The following is a 12,492-nucleotide window of genomic DNA, read 5'->3' as shown; positions in this document are numbered from 1 at the left end:
CCTGCGTCATGTACCAAGATGTGCCACTGATTGCCTCATCTGCTGCCTGCTATGGCAACATTAGGAGTAACTCACTCCGTGTGGCGTTTCATAGCACCGTTTGTCATCAAGAAGAGTTGATGATGGGTGAGCGTCAAGAGATCAGCGGGAGAAATATAGAGAGAAAGGCAGGCTTTCGGCTAATTCACATCCAGTCACACGTGAAATGAGCTTGTGATCTAACCCCTCCACCTCAGGGCTGCCGAGCAGTCTGCAGCCCGGGCCTGTTTTACCCCACAAGTCGGAGAAGAAATTATTAAATAGCGCTGCTGTTGCCAGTACCGCCCTAGGCTGGTGAAGATCCAACCTAAGCCCGCTCTTTACTTCCTCCCAGATCCCTGAATACACCCAAAATAGCAGCTGATTCTTGTTGTACAGACAGGTAACGCCAAAAACAGACAGAGAGGTGCTCTGGTTAATGACTACAGGGATGATGGTCCAATCGTGATCTCTAAACATCAGTTAGTTGTGTGTTGTGTCATAACCAGGCCCAGATTTAATCTGCCAAATGTGAGCTGAAAGCAAAATCAAATAACTATTCAGTCAACCTCAATTGCTGTTGAACAAGAACTGATTAGATGGTGAAAATTAGAGGTTGACTGATATGTTTTTTAATGAATATTATAATGATACAAATTTTATCATTTGTTATCATTAGCCAATAAACTTGCAAAAATGAAAATTCAAATGACAATGCAAAGTGCATAGATTTGTAAACTTTGAATTTGTAAAATTTGTAAGCTTTTGTAAAATTATTATTTTTATTAAAAATAATACAATTCAAACTATAGTAAATCAGTAAAAAAAAAAAAAATTGCCATATATTGCCTCATCAAAATGGCCAAATATGAATTAGCTTGGCTGATTTATTGGTCTATAACTAGTGACAAATGAGTGTTACATGCCAGAATTGAGATCTCTAAACAAAATAGCTATAGCTATTTGGAGAATTAATTAATATTACCAAATAGCCTGAATAACCTAAGTGACATTAGCAGAAAAGGAAGGACATTTCAGAGGTAATTTCAAATTTTGATTAAAAATAATAAAGGATTTTTTCCCCTCTGAAATAACATGCACTAATGAATTATTCACAATAACAACAATGCGCAGTACAAAAGGGGGTTGAAAATGATTTTATGTTGAAGGCCAGGAATGAACGATGTTCTGAAATTTTGAATGAGTTGACAGAGAATCCATATGGACCTGGTTATAGTTATGAAAAACAATGGAACATATAGTCGTGTTAGATCAAGCTGCAAACTGAATCTCTTATGTGGCATTAACAGGTCTGACAGAGTGGCTGCATGGGCTGCTGTTGAAAATGTCTCGCACCTGTCATTGGCCCTGACCCAAGAATCGGCAGCTGGCAGTGTCCACCATGAGCCATGCCCATCTCGGAGCAGCTCTCTGCGGAGGAACGCCTTCTGACATGAGCTGGCATAGTGCTTCTTACATACAGCTGACATTAAAGTCTTAACCTTGGCCTTCTACCAGGTCCCTGTGCCCACGCATGTACAGTACAGAGCAACCGATCAACGATTTAAGAGAGAAAGGGAGAGATGCCTTACTCTTTACACAGCTTGCTCTACCCAAAGCAGGCCTCCCAACAGCATCAGCAGCCGGATTGCAGGTGCTTCGCTCAGACTGTGCAGTTAACTCCCCCTAATCCACACAGGGGTGATGCAAATCAAACAGCTCAAATGTCACCCAGTTCCAGGGGATTCAAAGACTCCAGCCTAAAGCCAAGCAGCATGGCTCTATCTGCAGGGGAGCATCTGTCAGGCAGCTTTCCTGTCCCCTTGAACATCTACCATCCACATCAAACCCCCCCATACCCACCCTAAACATCTGCACACTTAGTGACCTTCCAACCTATGGGCCATGCAGTTTTACCCAGCAAACCCTGCAAAACTTCGTTTCCTTAATCAGAATTATTTTTCTCTTTATTTCCAGTTAAAGCATCTAAACATCCTTAAAACAAGATTTTAAAGCAATATTGTGTAATATGTCTTTTTTCAGAGAATATTTAGTGAATTTTATTAAATTTTTATTGTTTTTTAAAAACTTTTTTCTTATTGCCTCACAGAATTGTTAAAAATACAAAAAAAAAAAAAAATCTGACTAAATTTAGAAATACAATTCAATAAAATAAAAATATATTAAAAATATAAAAATGCATTCCCTGAAAACATTTTGTTAAGTATTTTATGTTAAGTTTTTGTCTTGGTTTATGGATATTTATATATTCTACTGGAAAATAGACCATGACAATGATTAAAGGAATTATTTTTTTCTCAGTAAAAGGAATCATGAGGTCTTTAACTGACTTTGTCAGCCATTGACCTTCTTAATTTATCATTCATACTTTCTTTGACGTCTGTATTTAATAATGAAAAAAATGGACAACAAAACTGAGTACAAGAGGCTTTTCTCACCTTTGCACTGGCCTAAATGCTGCACAGTGATCTCCATATCTTGTCGGCACGCAATGGTCCTCAGCTGGCACCGGTCTGCATAGGTGACTCCATCAGAACCACATACCTGGCCACAAACATGTTTATGTCCATTATTAGGGAAGAAATCTTCATTGCAGAGTTTAAGGTGGATCTGTGACCTATGCAACCTCACCTTGGTCTTATTCTTCTCGTCACAATCTGGAGGCGGGCACTCGCAGTGAGCCTGTCCGTTCATCTCCACACATGATGCCCCAAAGTGGCACACAAGCTTATCACAGGACTTGGGTGCCTCAGGTCCTGTGGAATAGTTTGGCCTCTGGTTAACACATAACCTATATTTAATACTAAAACTAAAAGGAATTTCTTTAACTTTTAAGGGTAGAAAAACCAAACTGGGGTTTTTACGCAGTCCACCATCCCAAAACACAATATATGCAGGACATATTAGTGTGGGCTTTGTGTTAATTCAATTCTGATATGAACCCTACAACCTCCACCACAGAAATTCATCAGAAAGACGGACTTGCATCAGTAGGAGAGTTGGGACCTTCCCTGCCACAGAAGTCTACTCTTTACTCTGACATCAGAGCGCTGGGCTGCACTGCCTGGCCTGCAGCATTGACTGGATTCCTCTTCTGCACTTTCATGTGGCAGCTTTTATCTGGCAGGAACGCTGCATGAGCACTGCTATGCTGGGATTGTTGAGTTCATTAAGCCCTTCACTTCCTGTCAATAGCTGACGGTGACTCCAAATTACTCACCAAGCCAACACAGGGGGTCACATCAGGATAGCATTTCACTGTCACCCCTGTTGCGCATTTGAAGATTCAACTTTGGACCGATTTTAACTTTCCATCGATTTAATCTGGTTATAGCATATAGTCGAATGTAGGACAAATGAAAACATATAGTTTTACTGTCATTTGCTAATTATTCCAGAATATTTAGTATTAAGTGGAGCATTATTTGGAAATTAAACATTTTTACTTTTTTTTTCTTCTACCTTTATCGTATGTGATAGTGTAACCTCAGCAGTAGATACTAAAATAACAGTCCCACTTTATATTAAGTGGCTTTAAGTACTATGTACTTACATGTACTTACATTGAAATTAATCATTTGATACAATGTACTTATTGTGTAACTACATGTTTTTACATTGTACTTACATTTTAAAAATTCCTGCATGTAATTACAGCTGTAATTAATTTATGTAATTACATTTGTAATTACACAGTTGACCCTTCCCTTACACCTTAAACCTACCTAATCCACCACACCTGTCCCTAACCTTACCCGTATCACACCTCAATAGCAGCAAAAGTGTTTTACAATACAACATGAACACAATAAGTACATTGTACTTATTTTTTTTATGTAAGTACATAGTACTTAACGCCACTTAATATAAAGTGGGACCAAAATAACTATTAAAATATAAAAAAATATATATTATATTCTATTAGATCAACAAATAAGGTATTAAAATACAATTATTTAATGTTATGGCCATTAACCAATAAATGCTCAATATTATAATTCTATAATATAATATTGTGTCATGGATATGGATATGTGAAATGGATATTTATTTTCAGATTCGCTAAATATTATGGTTTTGATAATTAGCTAAATATTGTATTATCATGGTAAAGGTAATATAATGTGAAAAAAAAAAAAAGAGAAACTGGGCATGTAATCTTCCAAAATTGCCTTATGTAAAGTATATATATTTAACAAATATATAATAATAATAATAAAGCACCAATTTAGTACGATAATTAATTTGGTACAGATGTTTTGTTAATACCTCAGATGGTACCTCATCTGATGCATACTGCCGGATTCGAACCCACGTCCCATTGAGAACTGTCCACAATGCCATGGTTCCAACATGACACTGAAAGCCTTTTTTGCCAGAGCTCCTTTAGGCTATGAATTAAGCAGCGCCGCCATTTTTGTTATTTCTACTTGTACCCGACATTGTGAAAAACAGACCTAATTATAATTCCTAAAATCATAACCTAGCTGCATCTGAAGTGCAATCGTGGAGAGATTATCTGAGGTTTGTGCTAATTAAAATCCCGGCGTTACCTTTGTCACAGCCGTTGGCTCCCATCTTGCTGCCGTCGGGGCACACGTTGCATTTCATGCCCTTAACTCCGGGCTTACATGAGCACAGCCCTGACATCTGCTCACAGTCGTCACGAACCGAGCCCACTCCATCACAGTTACACGCTGAGAGAGAGAGAGAGAGAGAGAGAGAGAGAGGGAGAGAGAGAGAGAGAGAGGGCTGTCAGCCTTATCTGCTTGAACAGTTTTGATTAGATTCCGTGTCTCTTTCTCTTCAATTTCACTCTGACAAAAACATCCACACATCCACCAAATGCATGCAGGCAATCTGAAGCTGCTCCAATCTGTGACCCCACAACTACAGCAAAGCGCTCGCTCTGTGTCAATGACCGCAGTCTGGTGGAGTTCAAAGCAGGGTCAAGAAACCCTGGGGTGAGAGCGAACGTGGCTACAGAATGTGCTAATGCTCCGAGGACCCCTGGGACAGAGCACAAACTGTTTCAGTCATCCTTGTTTTTCTATCCTCGGCTTTGTACGCGCTGTACAAACACACATATACGTGCGTCAGAGCGTTATTGGTCTGTAGGCAGAACTTATAGGTCAAGCCACGTTGCACTCTCATACGGTTCCCATTACCCGCGGTGGCTCGGAGGCTTAACTCGAAATGCTTGTTTTGACAGAAAGCGCATTTGAGGCCAGAAGGATACCGCACGTTAAACGAGTAGGTTGTCACTTCGGATTTTGGATTAGAAAGGAACATTTAGCACATTTAACAGAAAATGCCCTGAAAGCAAATCTCCAGGAACGGGAGAAGAGAGGGGCGCTTACGTGTGCAGCCGCTCATGTTCTCTGTAACGATGCCTCGGAAGTTCCAGAATCCAGGCTCGCAGCGGTCGCACTTGAGTCCCCCAACGCCGGGTTTGCAGGAGCACTGGCCGGTGGAGGGGTCACAGGTGCCTCCGTATGAGCCGTAATGATTACACTGACACACACCTAAAGAAGAAGAAGTGCTTTTTAGAGGTACACAATCTATAACGTAATACAAAAGTAATTGGTTGGAATTGAGCAGAATAACTAATATTGGTGCATCCCAAGCCCTCCCAAACTTTAAAAGTAAAAGTCTGTCCACTCACTTTTTGGATAAAGAAACAATTATTTTTGAATCTTTATTATAAAGAATATTATCCTTATAATTTAAAAGACTTTCATTTTGATTGGCCATACGGTGAAGAAAAAAAATTGCTAGCTAGCCATATAAAATGTCAGCATCAACCGGTTGCATTGGCAGTGGATAAAACGAACAAACACTCAATTTCTAATATAGCTACAGTATAGTGCACACTCTTTTGCTGCAGCAACTGTTGAACAAATGTTACATCATATAATTAATATTCATGAGCCTATAACATGCCCTTTCCCAACTTTATATCACTCCTACGCTGCATCGCTTGATGGTTTTTCATATTGCGTCTTGTCAGGATACGATGTTCTCCTGGCATGTAGGACATACTTTCAATGGCACTATTAATATGAATACGTGAACAGGAATATGAGTATGAATATATTTATGTTAATATTAAAAATAACATTGATGTGCATCAACAAACACTACTGTTCAAAAGCTTGTGATCAGTACAACTGTTTAATGCTTTTGTAAGTATATTATGCTCATCAAGGCTTTATGTATTTAATAAAAAATACAGTAAAAACAGTCATTTAAATTATATTGTTTTTATATTGTAATATATTTTAAACATTATTTTTATTTCTGTGATGGCAAAGCTGAATTTTCAGGAGCAATTTTCCAGTCTTCAGAGTCACATGATCCTTCAGAAATTATGTTAATATGCTGATTTGCTTTTAAAGAAACATAATATTGAAAACTGTTGTGTTGCTTCATATTTTTGTGGAAACTGGGATGCATTGTTTTTTTTTTCCAGGATTTTTGATGAATGGAAAAAAACATTTATTTGAAATATTAAAAAAAATTTGACCAATTTCATGTATCCAAACATATTAATTTCTCTCCAAAAAACAACAACAACAACCCAAATTGTTTGGCCTATTATGACTTAATCAAACTCAGCTGCATGCCACTGACCTAGTTAGTTAGTTAATGGTTCATGACAGTTATACATACTAGGACACCCAGCCAGTCCAACACCCAGGGCAGCGGTCTTGTTGTCTTGACAACATCCGTAAACAGTTTCGCTACAGTGCTGGGAGGAAACGAGCTCTGGAGGAGCCGATATGATATCTAGAGAGAAGATACAGTGCAAACAGGGGTGGGTGGGGGAGAGAGAGAGACATATTGAGATCCACAGCGTTCTTAAGACAAATTAAACTAAACAATCCAAGCTGAAATGCAATTTAGTACAACACAATAAGAATCGCTTAAGGAGCAGGGGTGGAAGAGCCTGCAACTGGCTGCCAGATAACAATTCTATTTACAATTCCTGACACCAATTCAAAATCAGGAAAAAATGATGCTATTATCAGCCATGAAAACAAACAATAGACCTCTCGTCGAATGTCTGGTGGGTGACATTTGACACATTCTCAGGGGCCTGTTGTCTCCATTTGTTCTCGTCTCATATAGTGCCGTTTACACCTACGCCGTACTGTGTCAAACAAAGATTTATGGACTCCGCATTTATGGACGCAAATGCACAGGAGTGCAAATCAGGACACGCTGATGTCAATCCACTCTCGCTTTAACCTAATTACACTATCCCAGTGCTCACTGCTCACATACGGGGAAGTTTGTTGCGGTGTTTAACTGTAACGCTGTGCCGGAGGCAGATGGCAGGTGCCTATTTGTCTTATCTGTGTTGTCATTTTTTCTCTCAGTCTCTCCACACTTGTTCTTTTCAAGCGCTTCTTCTCTAGGCCATTGAGCTGAATGGCTATGAGGTGGCAGGTTTGTGGTTTCAAGTACAGGACTGGGCTGTCGTAAATCAGGAAGCTGCCGGCATGAGCATACGTGTCCAGGGGTATAATAGTGATGTGTCACTGTGCCGCTCATAGCATTTTGTGGCTTCAGAGATGGGTTTTGTCCACACCTCATTAAACTTCTCCTCTCCACACTGAGTCCATAATGACAAAGGTGCTTTTAATTTGATCCTTTCTTCTCGTCTCACTGCGATTCTTCACCATCCTCCCTCAACACTGGTTTGTTCTACAACCCAATCCTTCCTGAAACAATAAGGTGCTTCTAAAAAAGACAGATCCGCTAAGCTTTTTTTTTTAATTAAAATCAACAAACTGTGAGAACCAATATTTAAAAAAAAATTCAATGTTTGTTTCTCCACACTAAACTGAAATCACCACGCTACATTATATTGAAATGGAGAATATTTATCATATATTTGCATGCTTTTGATGGTGATTTAAACCATTTAATTAGTTTAGATTAGATAAATCCTTGTCTCGGAACTTAAAACTAGTGTTAAAACAGATGATTCATTTCTATGAATCTTTAATGACCTAAATGACTCAACGGTTTGTGTTTGTATATATGGTGGTTCTTCAGGAAAAAAAAATAAAGCACATTAATATTGACATATATTTCGAACAAAGTATAAATATTTTACATTTACATTTTTGTAGCTTTATTGCCCAGCTCAACTCAGCCTTTTATTTTCTCTGATCGTCACTATTGGCCAAGCATCCTCTGATCTTCACTGCAAGGAGACTCAGAGCAAGGTTGTCTAGAGGTCACCGAAACCTAATTTCCAATTAGCAAAAAGCAGCAAGGTGCTCTGGAGACCCTTCAGCTCTCAAAGGCACGGGTCAGAAAATGGGGGAGGAGAGACTGCAGCGTGCATATCAAATGCAAGGCCCAATGAGATTTCCATTGATCTGAGCTCAGCCAATGGGAAGCAGATGCCAAAAGCTCCTCACACCGGTTGAAAGTTCTCCAAAAGGATTTATTTTCCATGGCCACTGAAGGAGCATGACTGATCTGGCTAGAGGGCCTGTGAGGCTCTGAAGCAGAAAACCCTGAGTTTGAGAAAACCATAGATAAAGGATGAGGGTGCAGTGAGTCAGAGAGAGCGCAGAGAGAAAAGCACGTGCATGTGTGCGCGCAAGTGGAGTCAAGCTCTGCTTGAAACCTGAGGGAATCTCACACCGCTCTGATCACAGAGCCACGCTCTTCCTCTCTCAGTGCTAGATGCTCAGGTCTCGACTACACAAGCCCCCTAAGTTTAAAGAAACGCTGCATTCTGCTACAGTGACTCTATAACAACCATCCTGTCAGTGTTCCTGGAGTGTTATTCTTCAGATCCGAAGAAAAGTGGTCTCTCACCTGGACAGGGGCCTTGACTCTGGAGCAGCAGGTCCATTTGCTTCTCGCACCTGGATTTCTTCAGCTCACAATCGCTGGTGTACGTGTTCCCATCTGAGCCACACACCTGCAAATGTTCACGGAGAGGTTAACGTGGCACGATTAATGGATTCGACAAGATTTAGCACACATTTTAAGTAGTCAAATGCTTGGGCAATGTATGGGTGGCACTCTCTTCGATTGCTTGTCAATTGTGAATGGACATACCGAGATGCGTGGCACATTTTGACAGGTGTAGTCACATATGCAGCGCTCGTCTTCGGTGTCTTCATCCCACAATCCGCCATATCGTTTACAACGATCCTGCTCGCAGGTTTCAGATCCTGAGCCTGAGCCTCCTGATCCGCAGTCTGTTGGAACACACACAGTCACATTATCGGTTTTTGTGATTGACAACTGCATTTACTTACATGTGCGAGTCTCGAAATGTCCTGTTCAAACAGAAACTTACTAGAATACTGTCTGTATGAGCATGCAACGGGTGTCAAGCCCGTATTCTCTTACAAGTAACCATGTCCACAGGGACCAAAGTAATATCAAATGTGGCGACATACGTAAAACTGAAAAGTCTTATCACTTTTGATATGACGAGTCCAAATCTCCATTAACCGACAACAGCTTTTATACCTGGGTGGAGAGCGGATCATTTGAGTCGTGCGTAGAACACAAAATTGACCGGAACAGCTCCAGTGGAGAACAGTGATGTGATCTAAACCCTTCAGATGACACACAGCTCTGATTTCTCTGTCAAAGTAAGTTACCGAAACCACAAATTAAATCCCGCAACACAAGGTAGACACGCTGTATGACATGATAGAAAACTAGTTGTCCAGTCCGGTTCAATTCACAAAGTGCGGGTTTTCCAAGAATGCGGTTGTGAGTCCTGAAAATTTACTGGTGTGAGATTGGTTATAAAATTTGTTTGTCACTCCCGTAAATAACTTTATTAATTATTAATCAGACCTGCTAATGATTACATTTTGCAGTGTAATTTATTATCAGTCTTTTAAAAATGAACTTAAGTAGTTATTTTTTTCTGTTGACGTTACATGATGGCAAAGGCAATCTAAAAGTAAATTATATGGTACCGATACATTGTGATTCCTTACAAACATTCAAACACAGCTCCTTTCCTCATAAGAACCACGAGGGAGTTCCCCAAAATGTAGCTTTGTCCACACAAAAAGCAACAACGCACACACAACCTCAATTTACACTGAATAAAAGAACTAATACAATCACTAACACTGATTTCAGAGAGATAAACAAGCAAGCTCAAAAGATACCTGGGATCTGAGCATAATAGCGGGTAAGTACTTTAAAAGTCACATAGAGCAAAGACAAATAAGACACTCAAACACCGGGGACCTCATGCAAACACATATTTGCATATCAGTATGCCGCACATTGTCTTCTAATAAAATAAAAAATATTCCCAGGTACTCAAGCATCTTGTTTTAACTTTGGCTGCCAAGAATTAATGGACAGTGCATGGGAAAGTATTTAGACATTCAGCTCATATGGAGCAGCAAATATTGAGATTTTATTCACGTTGGAGTGAAGATTGAAGCAAAGGCACTGCTGGAAGTACAAGATAATGACCAGCTATGGAATTACCCAGCAACTAACAAAATAAATTAAATGAGACACCAGTGTGCCACCAGCGAAGTGTCCCTCGCATTTCGATTAGAAGTGAAATAACTGACAATCTGTTATCTAGCACAGGAAATCAATGTGAACGGGTGTTTCACGGCCATCATGCGTGGCGTCAGTGATCACACTACATTATACTAGGTGCAATTAGCCTCGGTGCGAGTTCAGGGTTAGTTTCTCTGTATGAAACCCCAACGGATAAATCTCGAGTCTCTCCAGGATCCAAACTTTGGGGATTACTGTGAGGAAATCGTCAGGGTTTTTCTTCAGATGAGTCGCCTCATTAAACACACTCTTATCTAGCCTATTTAATTAGAATTAAAGTTCATTAGTCAACAAAGCTGACGATATAAAGCACCTCTCTTTTTTGCAGAGCAGCTCTAATAAAAGCTTCAGTTCATGACTGCGTGTTTGAGGCAATTTTTTTTGTATTTGTCAAGTAAAGTCTAAAAAATATTTATAAAAATATATTAAGATATATAATATATATAATATATATTTGTATTTAACAAGTGTCTGGTACAACAATGTGATGTCTTTGGTTTGGCTTCATTTGGAGGCTTTTCTCCGCAAACACTCTTATATACAATTATTTGCGATTAATAAGTCGGCATATCATTTGCATAAGGCACACATAAATTCTGCATGTACATCAATTTGATTAATGAGGAAAAAGTAGATGCTTGTGGACGCTCTTTCACACGTCTCCATTGCAAGTTAAACATAATCTTTCTCACATGCAAAGCTGGGTGGGGCAACCCCGTGCGCCCTGATGGGAAAATCGATTGTGTATAGGTGGAAATGCCACTTAGCATAAAACATCTCCTTAAACGGATTATGGAGTTGGTCACAGTAAAGGCTAGGGGTTGGCCAGCACTGATACGTCTTATCAAAAATCCACACTGACAGCCTTGCAAGGTCGATACTCGTGGAGGCCATTCAATTCATTAGCCTCAGCCTGGTAACAATGAAAGCACTCAAGCCTGAAACCCTGGCCACAGTGAAACAGAGAGCAAACGCACTCACTGTGTAGACATCAGGTTTCTGCTTCAGAGCATTAGCGATCCGAAACTGTGATGAAGAGATTCGGTATTTTGCTTAATGTGAGCTGAGCTGAATTTACGCCTTAGGGCAAAGTCCTGTTAAGATCAGCCAAGAGATTCCAAGGGGAAACAATGTAGCATTTGACTATGATTATTACAAAACTCTTTTTTTTTTGCCACCAATTGCCTATTACTATGGCACAGCAAACAGTGCAAACTGTTACAAGTTGCCTGAAGCAGAGGGGAAGCATAAGGTCCGTTTTACATTACACGTACTTATAACAATATTATTAATATATTATTACCATATATTCTATTTGAATATATTTTAAAATGTAATTTAACCCTGTGATGAAAAAGCTGAATTTTCAGCATCATTACTCTAGTCTTCAGTGTCACATGATCCTTCAGAAATCATTCTAATACGCTGATTTGGTGCTCAACTCGTTCCACGCCAGCGTTTTTGAAAGAAGTTGCCAGCCAGTGCCAGCATTTTTTTTTATCATTTTCTCAAAAGTTTCATGCCCCCCAGAATATTTGGTTGTATGAATATCTGAACATGCAATATATCAAAACAAAGAACAGACCCTCTGCTTTAAAACTAAAAACCCTGTTTTATTCTAGCTCCATGCATTCTTTTTTTTTTTTATTGAATGTGGGTAAGTCTCAAAAAAGCTAAAACTACTACGTCTGGATCAGATTCAGAATGGTTATCAAAATCACACCCTAACTCTATTTTGAAATCAAAACGTCACTTTTAATCAATTTAATGCATCCTTGCTGATTTCTTTTCTTTTTTTTTTTAAAGAAAATAAATCAAAGAACAGTAGTTTGCATCATTGTTATGTTGCTTCATTATTGGTAATAAAAGACTTTT

At 39.3% G+C, this 12,492-nt stretch overlaps 1 protein-coding gene across 4 annotated transcripts in view; it reads right to left on the bottom strand.

Moving 5' to 3' along the window:
* Positions 1–12,492, bottom strand: part of agrn (agrin) — a 248,272-nt gene that overhangs the window by 45,467 nt on the left and 190,313 nt on the right. For all 4 annotated transcript variants that reach the window (XM_079848704.1, XM_079848705.1, XM_079848707.1 and 1 more), the window contains 7 exons: positions 9,127–9,269; positions 8,881–8,986; positions 6,712–6,828; positions 5,400–5,564; positions 4,593–4,736; positions 2,671–2,795; positions 2,478–2,583 (listed from right to left, as the gene is read on the bottom strand). In XM_079848704.1, the coding sequence (XP_079704830.1) occupies positions 2,478–2,583; positions 2,671–2,795; positions 4,593–4,736; positions 5,400–5,564; positions 6,712–6,828; positions 8,881–8,986; positions 9,127–9,269 (906 nt within the window). The remainder of the gene's footprint in view (positions 1–2,477; positions 2,584–2,670; positions 2,796–4,592; positions 4,737–5,399; positions 5,565–6,711; positions 6,829–8,880; positions 8,987–9,126; positions 9,270–12,492) is intronic.

This window comes from Squalius cephalus (genome assembly GCF_949319135.1).
Source record: "Squalius cephalus genome assembly, chromosome: 18".
In the NCBI taxonomy this organism is placed as follows: domain Eukaryota; kingdom Metazoa; phylum Chordata; class Actinopteri; order Cypriniformes; family Leuciscidae; genus Squalius; species Squalius cephalus.
The sequence above is the reverse complement of the archived record's forward strand: the minus strand, read 5'-3'. Positions and strand labels throughout refer to the sequence as shown.